This window comes from Charadrius vociferus, unplaced genomic scaffold (assembly GCF_000708025.1).
Source record: "Charadrius vociferus isolate BGI_N301 unplaced genomic scaffold, ASM70802v2 scaffold62, whole genome shotgun sequence".
NCBI classification, from domain to species: Eukaryota; Metazoa; Chordata; class Aves; order Charadriiformes; family Charadriidae; genus Charadrius; species Charadrius vociferus.
In genome coordinates, this window is record NW_009647419.1 from 2979184 (window position 1) to 2992983 (window position 13800).

General features: G+C 39.9%; 1 protein-coding gene across 2 annotated transcripts in view; it reads left to right on the forward strand.

Annotated features, from left to right (window-relative positions):
* Positions 1-13800, forward strand: part of LTBP1 (latent transforming growth factor beta binding protein 1) — a 187520-nt gene that overhangs the window by 155623 nt on the left and 18097 nt on the right. For both annotated transcript variants that reach the window (XM_009880398.1, XM_009880397.1), the window contains 4 exons: positions 5998-6180; positions 7504-7590; positions 10709-10837; positions 12160-12300. In XM_009880398.1, the coding sequence (XP_009878700.1) occupies positions 5998-6180; positions 7504-7590; positions 10709-10837; positions 12160-12300 (540 nt within the window). The remainder of the gene's footprint in view (positions 1-5997; positions 6181-7503; positions 7591-10708; positions 10838-12159; positions 12301-13800) is intronic.

Here is a 13800-nt window from a genome sequence, read left to right on the forward strand (position 1 = left end):
TGCCATCTTTGTTTTGGTACTGTGAGGAGGTGGTGCTTGGGAGAATTCAGCTACTTTTTGAAACAAAACCAAAGCTAAAGAAATTAGCAGAGGATCTGACCCCACATAAAAAGAAGTCAAGTCCAAGGAGCATTCAAGGACATGCCCAGATGTTCCAGTGGGGAGGGAGGGGATTAAAAACCCAGTGTGGTTGATTGTACTGTCAACAGATGAACACTACTCTCAGTACTAACTCCATTTTGTTATTTTGCCCACGCCGTTTTGTCCACTCCGGTGAACATAGCTTTACTGTGATCAGTTTGGAAAGAAGTCATTCTTCCTTCCCCTCCAGCTTTCATCAGGCATGAAAAAATACATGCTTCACCTTTGTCTCTTCTCTGATAAGGTCAAGGAGAAAGATCTTGCATAGGAGACCAGAAGAGATGCAAATTAGGACCCAATGAGATGTACTTTACATCACATGCTCTTGAACTAGAATAAGGAAAAGCAGCAGTACTAAGAACAGTGATCTTACTACTTATTCTCTTACTTTTCTTCCAAAGTAAAAGGAGGAAAGTACTGTTCTTCTTTAAAAGGATTATTGCTTTCCTGCACATCCTGCAGCTTTGCTGCTTTGATTTTTTCCTCTTACCAGTTGGCTTCTGTTTCTCAAAACTTCAGAGACTGACCAGCCAAGTGGTGACACTGCCCCATGCACCTCTGGATTTGACATTGCAGGACCTGACAATACACACTTCACTCTTCTACATCTGCTCACTTTGCTTGTTCCTATTGTGTTCAGGGAACCAATGGGTGGCCCTTGTGCAGCCGTCAACTGAAGAGGGAACAAAACCAGTCTTTTCCTCCCCATTTGTAAGTGGCATAAGCCCCAAGGATGAGCAGTAACAGCTATGTTGGTTTGCCCAACAATTAGTACTTCGGCCTCCCCCCAAGACCAACTGCAGCATGATCATACAGGGATAGCATGCTATCTCCCTGCAAAGAGCGATGGAATAGCCACGCATCCTCTGGCTTTGACAAGCCGCATAATCAAGTCAGGCACAGTGCTCTGAGAGCTCCTACGGTGCATGTGGACATCATCTGTCAGCATTAGCTTGCATCATGCCTATTTTCAGAAAGAAAGAATCTAATCTGCATTTTCCTGTTGCAGATATCTATAGTTCAGTGTGGTTTACTCAGCTTTTGCTTATTTCTCATTTTGTATTTTTCTGCATAGAGAAATGTTTGTCCACCTCCTATTAAGTGGAAATAGGTGAAGATTGATTGAACGTCACTTTAATTTGGGAACTTTTTTGCATGTGGTTAAAGGCTGTTAGCTTTGTGGAATGCTGCATGTTCACACTTTTCTTTACTTGCCATTAGGGCTCTTGAGACTTCCCTCTATTTAGATTTCACTTGGTGTGAATTCATCTATGGCTAGCTGTGTCCTGAAACTATCCGCTCCATGTACGTGTCAGGAATGCTAACCCGTATTGTCACGTTTCAATAACAAAACCAAAAAAAAAAGTAATTGTGCAAGGTTTGATTGTCTTATTCCCCTCCTCTCTGCCCAGCCATTCACAAAATTTAGGAAATGCTTCAGAAGGAAGAAAAGATAAAAGAGGAAAGAACACTCTTTTGTACTAGATGAAACTTTACTGTTATACATCTTTGTAACTAAGAGAGAAAAAAATGCCTAGTTTGGCTTAAAGTCTTCTCATTTATTCTTTTAACAAGGTATATAAAGCTATTTATGATCAATTTCAAACAAGTACCAAGCTGAATGCAGTTTGAGTAATAATCCTATTAACATGGTTTTGTTTCTGCATAAGAAAAATGCATGTTCTAGTATGCATATAAATTACTAATATATACTTATGTATTACTAATAAATCTCATTGCATTGAATCCAGAAGCTATAAAGGATAGTATACGTTTGAGGATTATAATAGCTACGATTTAAAATGAGAATTGCAACCAAAAGTGTGTGTGTAAACATAAGCATATCAGCAGGAGTCTGGCTTACATATACAAAGGTCAGTATGGTCAGAAGTTTGGGTTACAGCTCAACCAATAAAAAGAATTCCAGTGAGAGAACTCCACTAAGGTACCAGGGCTCACTTAGGTACCTACAGCTAATTTAGACATTGCTTTCTCCTGGTTACATGAAATATGATTGGTTATTTGTGACAAGATATTTAACAGTGTTTACTAGGATTTCCAAGTAAAAAAAAATCACAGTTTTGGTGGTCATACGTGGCCACACATGGTCAGGTTGGACGGAGCTCTGAGCAACCTGATGTAGTTGAAGATGTCTCTGCTCATTGCAGGGGCTTGGACTAGATGACCTTTAAATGATGACCAACCCAAACTATTCTATGAGTCTATGAAACATGAGTCCCTGCTAGACTGATTTGTATTAAAATAAAATCAGGCCCCCTCCCAATATAACTAACCACTAGCACAAAAAAATTGAGGATGCAAAGTGACAGTTTATAAATCTGATACAAAAGCTTTCTCAAGGCTAGGGATTTGGTGCCTGAGGACAAATTCTAAGTTTCCTAAACTGTAAGGGTTTCCTAAACATTAAGACTTTAACGGAAAGTCTTCATATTTGTATTATTTTCTAATGGCAATACGCATGTGTTTTTCTAAGGCAAATAACAATCTGAATTTCAGTCATCTTGCACTAATGCCTGAATGGTACATACACACATACGTGTATATGCACTGCACACACACACCCGTAAGGTACTGTAGCTTGCCACATGCGGGGCCAATTGAGAAATCTAAACAAGTACACCCTGACGATAGGCACATACCAATCTATTTTTACTCTTTCTGAAAATCAGGTTCTGAAAGTGTTTTACTCAAGCTGTTTGCTCAGAGTCATCAGGGTCTTTGCTGGGGTTTTAGAAGTCATGAACCTGTAGTGATGACCAGTTTAGCAGCCACCTTACTGATTCCATCTGTGAGTAAGAGGAAATGATACAGGGCTGCAGTATTTACGTTCCTATCAGCTCTATATGTTGGGGTTTATTTCAGATCTCAGTTGTTAACAGGCCGTTTAGGTAAATATTTAAGTGTATGCTGAAGTCTAAGTAAACGCTAATATCATGATTATCCACTGAATCCTATAACACTAAAGCACATTTTTGCGTCAAACGCATGCTGAAGCATATCGATCAAGGTCACACTAAGGTATATAAATCTATTTCTAATAAATACTTCAGAGAACAATATAGCAGCAACTATACCGAATCTCCCTTACAGCCTGTTGATAGAACAGTCCTATCAATGACCTGATAAAATTATGTTGCTTTACCAGAGTGCCTTAGGTAGGGAGATATTCTACATTTTTTAACAACAAAAAACCTGAAACAACAATGCTACCAAAAAAAAAGCATCTATTTCCTATCACATTTTGTCAACATACCTAGTGCAGTCACTTGCAAAACCAACCTGTTTACTAAATGGCTAATAATGTATGAGAGAGAAATTACAAGCCTTGTAGACACAGACTGGTCTTGGTTTAAAAAAAAAAAAAAAAAGGAAAAAGATTTGTCTCATTTGCTTTCCAAACATTCATGACGCCTGCTTGACTAACCCTCAGTCACAGCTGTGTAAACAACAGACTTTTAAGCTGCTGAACAGATAATGGGAGGAGAGACCAACACATCATATGTAAAACGGGAATAAACAATGACATGATGAGATTGTCTCCCCTTCCTCCCAGAGCAGCTTCTGGTGTTCTTTCTCTGGTAAACAGCGTGAAAACTGCCATGCTTTTTCTCCCGTTGAAAATTTGGCCTTGATTCAGTTAGACAGATGGCAAATGGCCAAGGAAAATGTATAATTTGGTGGCTGTAGTAGTGCGCTCTCACCTTGGAATAACAGATTTAGCTCAGTTGCGTTTCTGTGACACATGATAGTCTTAACGTAGTTCCTATTGGAGAGCAGCTGATACCGCAAAACCACCGCACTTTATGAAATTCAGCACATTATGGAAAATTGTAATTATCTGATGAGGGGAAACCACAGGCTAAACTAACAAAGATGAACTAAGCCTTCAGCTGGGTGTTTCCTTTATATTGGCGAAACAGCAAAGGAAAGTTTGCCTTGTAGGTGGCAACATTGTACTAAATTTGAATAGAGGTGTCTGCTAGCCCCTCAACCTCCCAGAACAGAAATAGTCACTTTTCTGAGGAAAACAGAAATAAATCCAATTGTCTGTTTGGAATTAGAAGCCAAAAGAACTATTACACACGTTCATACTATTAAAGTGCAATAATAGGCAATCCATGCTGGCATTTTTAAACCTTCTTTTCTCAAAACAGATCTAGTATTTGCATGCTCAGTGAAGTTGCCTTACCCCATCTGCTTAGGGGAATGTAGGTGGACAGGGACAACAGGCTTGAGGGGTAACAAGAGCTGGAGTTCATTTAATTCCTTCAGTATTTGTTGGACAATCACTATCTTCAAGCTCCCACCTCACAGCCATTATATTTTAAGTGGATGGGACTAGAAGAAAATCCATCCTGTAACTGGCATTAAGAGGCTGAGCTTGACCTCCAAGAGACAACCAGAGGGAGAGGCGGACAGATGAGGTGGTCAAGTGAACGTGGCTCTCACAGGTACACCCATACTTGTAAGTGGGCCAGCCTTAAAGCTTTTTCTTGAAAAAAAAATTGCAAGGCAAACAAAGGTAGTTTATTGCCCACAACTCTTTGGGTCTTACTAATCTTCTACTGTCACTCAGGTATAAAATAAGGTTTTGATTCCTGCCTGGATACATGCATTACTTAAGAAATGTCTCATGCTCGGCATGTTGTGTGAGGGCCTGAGTAGAAATGAATGTAATCTCAAACAATGGAAAATCAGCTAACATGCAATAATTTTTAGTAGATTTTGTGAATTAAAAAAAAAAAATAAACAGTCATTAAGCATAAAGAATTTCCTAAGATGAAAAGGAAATAAAACTAGTCATCTGAAGATTTATCTATCTTAAGTTCCTGGACAAAGTTTTTATTTCAATTAATAAATGTGAGCATTTGTAATTTTAGAACTTGGTTACCTTATGGATGGCCTGTGAAAAGTTTATCATATTGATCAAGTGTGAGTACCACTTTTATGTGGAGCTCTTGATGAGAATTTTTGTGGAAGTGCAAGGTTAGATAGACAGAGTTCTGCAAACACAGAAGCTTTAACTAGGTATTTCTTTTCAAACTCGTTTCTTGGTGTACTTTAGGAGTGTGTTGCTTTAGAAAGGTCTTTAACTATTAATAGGGTTTTTTATTGGATCTACAGGAGAGACTATTTTGCCTCCCGTCTTTAGAAATATTGTGAGAGGACCCACTCAACTGTTAAAGGCAGAAAATCCGACTTCTTGGCTGGATGCCTATTTTAAAGTAAAGCACGGAGTTAGTTAACTTGACATCAGCATTATATTCCTCTGCTTACTATGGAGTCAATCAGTTACTTTTGCAAAAATCATAAAGGGCCTTGTTTTCAAGTGTGGAACGTGCTTTTTTTCCCAGTGAAATTAAAAGGGGCTGGAAACGTGCATTCTTTTGAAAGTCAGGCCTTTTCAGTTTGTGCCTTAGTTTCTTTATCGGTAAAAGGAAGTCATGATGTTTGCTTACCTCTGTGAAGAGCTTCCAGATCCATAGGTGAAAAGCACCATGTCCGTAGTTGGGCATGGTAGTTAGATAGCTGAGCATGAGAGCAGGTAGTTCATGCATTGCTTAAAAATGAAAGAAGTGCAAATGTGAAGAATCCCCTTGCGCCAAGTTGGAGAACAGGTCTGAAAAAGTCAAAGGAAGGTTATAAACTTCCATCATTCTTCCTACAAACAAAGAAGTTAAACCAAAAGTTGTACTTAACCATTTTCTTTCCTGCCTGACAATGCCGCTCTTCACTGTGCTGAAATTGAGGTACTGTGGCTCTCCTGATTCTCCTGTAAAACTGATTCATTTCACATGTCATCTTAGGTGATTTATGTTTTCTTTTCGCCTTTAGAATTACCAATAGAGGCTGATCAACATGAAGATGGAAAGAAGGAGTGCTACTACAATCTGAACGATGCTAATTTCTGTGACAATGTGCTAACGTCCAATGTAACCAAACAAGAATGCTGCTGTACCTTGGGTGCTGGCTGGGGTGATAACTGTGAAATCTTCCCATGCCCTGTCTTTGGAACTGGTAAGAGGAGGCCTTCTGTCCCTTTGCAAACTTCTGGAGCATTGTGCTTATGTTAACAGTAGTGTGCTTTGCCTTCAGAGAAGGCTGCCCCATTAAATTCCATATTCCGTAGTATTTAGTCATGACTTACCCATGGGAGAGTTCCATGGAGGAAAAGTTAATAGGAATAATTCATACCTGGTGCAAATCTGTTGGCTACACTGCAGTTACCCTAGGGATAAAACCAGCCTGTTACTGAACAGCGTTATCTCCAACTGATTTTAAACAAAGATGGATTCTCACAGAAGCTTTTTCCAGATGCTATGGTAAAACATTAGATTTTTCCCACAAGCTGGAAAACAAAGGTAAGCATTACAGTGGTTTTGAGTCTGCGGATACTCTTTGTAATGTTGTTTCTACGTCACTATGAATTACTGATATATATTATGACATTAGTTTTACATTTTGCTACTTACTGAACAATTCAGTTAATCATGTTGTCTGCAGACCATTGTTTAACCTCTAAATATTAAATTAGAAAAACATAGCCATATGATATTTGTCACAAATATTGAAAATGGTACTTCAAACATAAACAGTGATGGCTGAATTTCAAAATCCAGCTGGAAGAAATCATGTAAGAGAGAACATGTGTAAACTTTCTGAGATTAAACACTAAAGATTACTTTTCACACAAATGTATCATCATGTTTAATTCCTGTTTTAACTATACTGTAGAATCAGTGAAACTGAAATGAAACGCATTACAAAAAGAGCCTCTCTGCTTGGATAGGTTTATTTGATTCTGTATAATCTCCAAGACACTTTAAATAATTTCTCTCTGTAATCCACACCATGTTCTCCTGTTGCAGTCAATTAGTGTTTTTCCTGTATAAAGACTGAAGAATGTGGACAGGGGGTTGTATCTCAGTTGGGGTATGTCTAGATTGCAGCTTGCAGTATAGCTCAGAGAGGCCCATGCTAGCTTTAATTAAGATAATTTAGCTACTGGTATTGTTATAACTGCAGTGCACCATGAAACCCAGTAAGGACTACATTCTCCTGCCAAGTAGCAAGAGAAATTAGTTTGCACGGAGCTCTGTGATGCTGTGGGTACCCCAGCTAGGTTTTTTTAAAGTTAGCTCTGCAAACTGAGAGCAGGGGAAAGTTAGGCTGTAGTGTTAGCATCCCCCTTTTAGTTAAAGCTGTGCATGATTGCCTGACAGATGTGAATCGGGCAAAACGTCGCCTCAGATTTCTCAAAATACCCTGAAACACATCTGTAACACATACGTGAGTAACTTTTTCTTAACTACATAATTTTTTGTTTTCTCTCTCCCCTAGCTGAATTTACTGATTTGTGTCCTGAAGGAAAAGGTTTCATTCCCTCTGGAGAATCACCTTACGGGCTTCTTGCTCAGAATTACAAAGGTCAGTACTGACTTGTATTAAGTTTAACACAAAGTTCTGGTAGCTGATTGACTAGAAATGTGAGCCAGCAACGTCAACATACTAATTCAAATTTTATTAGGTGACAAAAGCAGCTTGTGATATGAAACATTACTGAAAATCATCATTTGACAGATGAAGAATGTCAATTATACAGTCTCTGTAATATTCTGGTTTAATTTATACTAAGTGCTATATATCGTGAGAGTAGGTGCTAAGACCACAAACCTCAAATAGTAATTTATATATGAAATACAAAGCCACCTTAAATTTGTAAATAAATGTACGGCGAGTTGGGAGAGAGAAGAAAAGTTCTGCTAGACATTAGACCTACAAATGAGAATGAATACAAAAAACAAAGAGAAGTTCAGCAATGATATTTTCATTACAGAACTTCATGAAGTAATTCTTGAACAAAAGATTGTAGAGAAATATGAGTGACAGAAGGAGGCTGTGGGCAGGAGGGAGTTGGCATCACTAAGAACAAAAAGTGAGATCAGTGAAATTCCTTTTCAAGTTTGGGAAGTAGCCATCAATATTAATAATTTGTGAGATTAATTTCCTTGGCATAAACACACTGCATTTGTGTTAGTTAAAATGAAGTCAACGTATTATCTTTGGGTTCCATAGCAGCTACAGGATCTTTAGAAAAGCACACATTTTATATATTTTTTTTTATTACTGGAATTCTTGTTTTCTAAATCAAGAACTAAATGTAGAAAGCACTGTGTGTTCATATCATATAAGAATGCAGTAAAATTTACTATTTTTTAAAGACCTTAATAGAGTTGTAGTATCACATGGCTGATAGATATGCATTTTTCAGAGCTGCTTCTAGCTAAATCACTAATCTGTCAGACCTAATTCTGAGAGATGACAAAAATTGGTGGGACTTGAAATATTTCTGTGTTTTTTCCTAAGGATTGTTATGTGTACTCTTTCAAACTGTCCTTCCTCACTGAGTAGGACACTACTTGGTCCATTTTCCTGTCACGTTAGTGAGTAGACCATGGTTGAGTTCAGTTCTCTGTCCTACTAATATTTTCTTGTGTTATCCTCAGCAGGTGTTTCTTTGCACCTGGAAAGTACATGGGACATGGAAAAGATACTAAAAGTTCTAAGGCACGAATACCCACATTCAAACTAATGTGGATGTTTAAATGGGGTACCCCACGTAAGACTCTCTGGAGGTGTTGCTTTGTCCACCAACTTGAAGGAAAGAACAAATTGCCATGGGGTGAATCCAGACCCGAGACTGATGGTAGCAGGGACCAGTGTTGAACAGACTGACAATTTACGTCATCAAGACAAGTCAGAACACTGTCACAGAGCTCATCTTAAAGGACCTAATACTCTCTGAGAGTATTATTGTTCAGGGATTGTTTAAGCGTGTTGTTCATCTTTGCAGATCTAAGACTTCTCCGTATCTTTGCCATGTAGATTTGGGACATGCTGTGTGCACAGTACATCCAAATGTGTCTCGGAAAATCTGCATTGTTTTTGTTGTGCTACCTCAGGGTTAATAATATGTCCAGCTGCCATAAATATTGAAGTGTGGAAATAGTTCATCTGGAAATATCTTCCACAAATCCTTGCCATAATAAGACTTTTTTTGTTGTTTTCAATAAGTTTATTTTGCAATAACCTTAGGAATGGCACAAAGGACAAACAATAAAGGGATAAGTACTTTTAGTAATGTGATCTTTCTGTCTTACACTAACGCATATGTTCCTGTTGCTTTTGTGCACAAGCTTCTGCTTGTAGGAGCAACTCCTATTTTCTTGATTGGAATTATCTGTCAGAAGTGAATATACTCAGCTAGCCTTCCTTGACTCTACTCCCAGGCTTTCCCATGTTTCCCCAGACACAAATTCATGTTCCACAGGAAAAAGACAGACATGTACATGACATTTCTTATTAATCTTTGCATTGTTCTTGCTGCTAAACAGTCAGATTTAAAATGTGTAATGTTTGAGGCCACTTAGTGGCTGGAAGAGTGGCTGTAAAAATAAACAGTTTTATAGCACTTTCAGTTCTTCTGGAAAAAGTAATCATTTGAATAATTCACCTTTAAAACTGGTGTACAGCTGGAAATGACAGCTTTGGGCTAAAGTCTGTTTCCCCAGAGTAAATGGGGAGTAAATTAAGACAATTCGTATGGAGAGGACAATCACCTACTTTACACTGTGCTTTTTATTGCCTTTTTTAATACCAGCCTAGCTTTAACAGACTATTCTAGTTAGGTCTAGCAAATGAAAAGTATGTTGGAAAAAAGGAAGTTAATGGAATTCCAACAGTAACAAATGCATAAATACAAGACTGGGGAAAAAATGTGTACAGCTATGAAAAGCTATGTATGAGCTGGCATATATTTTCTGTGAAACCTCCCTGAAAACATTTAGCCTCATTTGAGGGTGTGGTAGATTCTCTTTGTCTGCTCTCACTAGGTCTATAGTAGTTGCAGCCTTATATTTAGCAACAGACACAATGGTTCCTACCTGGTGGGAAGTCTCCATAGAAGTTGTGTGTATAGCTTTGAAAAACGAAGTCACAAGCAGTGCAGATATGAAGAATCCCTGCCATGCACAGCACAGTCACCAGACTGTGTGGAGAGGAGAGCAGTCGCAAAGTCCATCCATAAACGTAACTGCTTAATTGGTTTTGCAGTTAGATGATGCAATTAAATTAGATCCATGGTGGGGATCCCTTGGGTAAAGCAAATTATATTGGAAAATGCAGGCCATGTTCTTCGTTTGTTTTGCTTGGAGCTAAGCAAAGCTTAGCTAAGCAAGCTAAGCAATGTGGTACCAAAGGAAAGGAAAGGGAGCTGCAGATCCTTCCAGTCTGCATGCCACAGGACTTATTCTGACAGGGCAAAGGGAAAGTCACAGTCCGCCAGTTTTCCCTTTCCCATTCTGGCTACAAGCACACTGGAGCCTCTTCCACACTAGTGGTTTTTTTCCTGGGGATATCTGTGCTCCTGGGGCCCTTTGTTTAAAGTGAAGTTTGGTTGAACAGAGAAGTGGCTTTATTCCATCTTGCTCCTCTGCGTGGCCTCATAGTAATTATGGTAACACAGCCTTTAATGTTTTCTCCTCAGATGCTGATGAATGCCAACTCTTTGGACAAGAAATTTGTAAAAATGGCTTCTGTTTGAATACGCAGCCAGGTTACGAGTGCTACTGCAAACAAGGCACATACTATGACCCTGTTAAGCTCCAATGCTTTGGTAAGTTTATTTAAAGTGGCCTTGTCACTATAATGGTATGCAGATGGGCAAAACAAGCAGACTCATATGGCAGGATTCCCATCAGAACTGCTGTATTCCCAGCAAGGAGAGGAACACTGGGTCTTCGAACTTCTGTAGCAGCTTTTTAAGACACGTTGGGTCATTTCCCTTCCCTTCTGCTTGGCTGGGCAGCAATTCTGGCTGACACGGTGACAGCATGTAGAGCAGGGTTTGCTTTATTTGCTTCCTTTTTCAGCAAATTGCTCCCAGGAGTTTGCATCTCCAAAACAGCCCCTTGTGCTCCTTTGAATGCATAGATTAGAGCTGCTACCAGCCTTTATGCAGGCAGCACAAAGTGATCGGAGGTGGCTCCCTCATATGCACACTGCTGCTTTACTCTGCCAAGGTACAACTTAGCCTTCTGTTCTTTGTACATGGGGTGAACAGTGAAAGCCTGTCTGGTGAAGCTTACCTTTCATTTGGGAAGTGTGCTGGTTCTATTATAATAAATCAAATGAACGCAGGTGGTGGTTTTTTTTCAAGGATGGGTACTGTCCACAAGGAGTTAATATGCAATGCGAAATTACAGTTCAAGTCATTGATAAGCCAGTTTTAGTCTGCACAACCTCGTACTCCTTTGGTTCTGGTATTCGACTGAAAACTACTCATAACTGTGACGCTGGCTTTTGCTTTGTAAGCAGAAAACCATGTATAACATGCAGAATAGCATAGCGAAAGGAAGTAATTTTTGCAACCGCAGTAGAAGAGCGTTTCACCTTGGGATTCTATGGTTGTTCTGTACAAAGGGTGGGGGTTTTGCTGATTTAATGTAATTCATTTGAACTAAAATGGCCTGCTCTTCCCTTTGAGTTAAATTTCCGCTTTTACTCTCCAAGACAAACTAAGGAATAGAACTACTGTGGCTAGATAAGATGAACTCTTCTCTTGACTAGCTCATGAAGAGTCTCAGAGGGTATGCCCACCTCTAATACCTGCTGGCACTGTCCTAAAGGGATAGGAACATGGGAAGCAGCTGCAGCTGTGCCAGATGCAGCGTACACCTGGCACTTCAACCCCCCCAGCAAGCCTCCTCATCCAGATCCTCTCTAGTACTCAAGGATTAGAGGTCAGCATTCTGCTGATCTGTCTGTCCTTCTGCATGGGCACAGGCAGGATTTTGCTGCCAGCAATTGGTATTTGTGGTAATTAACAGAAGGCATGGAGGGAAATCTGCTCGTAATATAGGCAGATATGAACATGGATTAACACGATGCGACTACTTTGTGCTGGCTCTCCTTGATACATTTCCTTCCATTTTAAAGACACGGATGAATGTCAGGACCCAAACAGCTGTATTGATGGCCAGTGCATTAACACAGAAGGATCTTACAACTGTTTCTGTACACACCCCATGGTTCTGGACGCAACAGAAAAGCGATGCATCAGACCAGCAGATTCAAGTGGTATGACCCATTATACATATTACTGAAGTGAGTACACCTCTATGAGGTGGTGCTGACATGGCTACAGACCCCAGTAAGCTTAAACTGGGTCATGCTTGGATGAGCCTGCTCTTTTGGAGGATTTTGGAAGTCAATGCTTGGACCATCATCTGTTGATCCAGAAGGCATCGTGATGTAGGACTCCACAGGGCTCCACTTTGCCAATGCAGACAGGAGATTGCTGCAAGTATTAATGAGATTAGGCTTGGGCTGGGGGGAGTCTTCAGCCCCCTGATTCACCAGCTCTGTGTCTGCCTTGTCCAGCCTCATAGGTAATGAGGCCCAGCCTGCTTGCTGTCTGGCTAAGGCTGGGGTTTGGCTGTGGGCTAACTCTGGAGAGTCAGTTCGGAGTGACTGACTGCTTCTAACAAACCAGGGAATACACAGGATATAGGAAGAAAGAGCTGAAATTGTATCTGTGCTCTCAATTGATTAATATTGAGGGTACATCAAGCTCACATTTTCAAGCTGTGGGCTGCAGCATCACTGTTAAAGTAAGGTTTTTGCATGTTTTTTTAAATTCAGTAGAAACCGACTTCAGAACAAATGTTAGATATTATAGATTCTTAGAAATGTCTCAGAAATTCAGAGCATTATGCAGTCTGCCCAGCTTTGCCTATGCCACACACATCTTTGAAAGAAATGTTACAATGGGTTTGATTAATATTGGCACTGTATAGCCATAAATCCAGACCTCTGGTCTCTGCAACTGGCAGTGACTGTTCCTAAGATGCTTCTGTGAAAGGAAATGGGAATACAGACTGAATAACTGCTTTAGTCACTCCAAATTATGACTGATGCTTTTGAGGAGTAATGTGGTCATCCTCTTGCCTGAAACTGTGAAAGAACCACAGCACTTCTATTGTTCAATCTTCAGTTAAACAAACCAAGAGCAGGATTGTCCTTTGGGTTCATCTAGGATATGAAGACAATGCAAGAGCCCAAAGGGTCTTCCGTCATGCAACATTGGCGCTGATACAGCAATGACCTTCTCACCCAGTACAAAGCACTCAAGCCTCGTATCACTACTGGCAATGTCCTCCCCAACGCAGAGGAGGAGGGGGCAGGCTGGTTCCTTTGCTGCCAGCAGAATTTGGAGTTGGTTGCAGAGACCCACTGCTGCTCTTCAGTGTGTTCTGGCAAGTTCTTAGTAGAATGGGTATCTAAATTCTGATCACCTTTGCACTTTCAGAACTCGCTGTTTTACTCTTGAGCTACGTTTCAATTCTGTACTCACGAATGCATCATGTAAAAATGCAGTTAATAGATATGCACAGACAAAACAAACCCTTGCTTTGTGACAACACTTAATTTTCACTCTGTGTTGGAACAAAATCAAAACCTTGCAGATGTCTTTACAGAACAATTGTGCTGAGGATTTTACATTCCAAGTGGAATATTAAGTTTCCAGTTCCTCTCCCTCTGATCAGCAATGATCAGAGATTGCTAAGGACTAGGAAT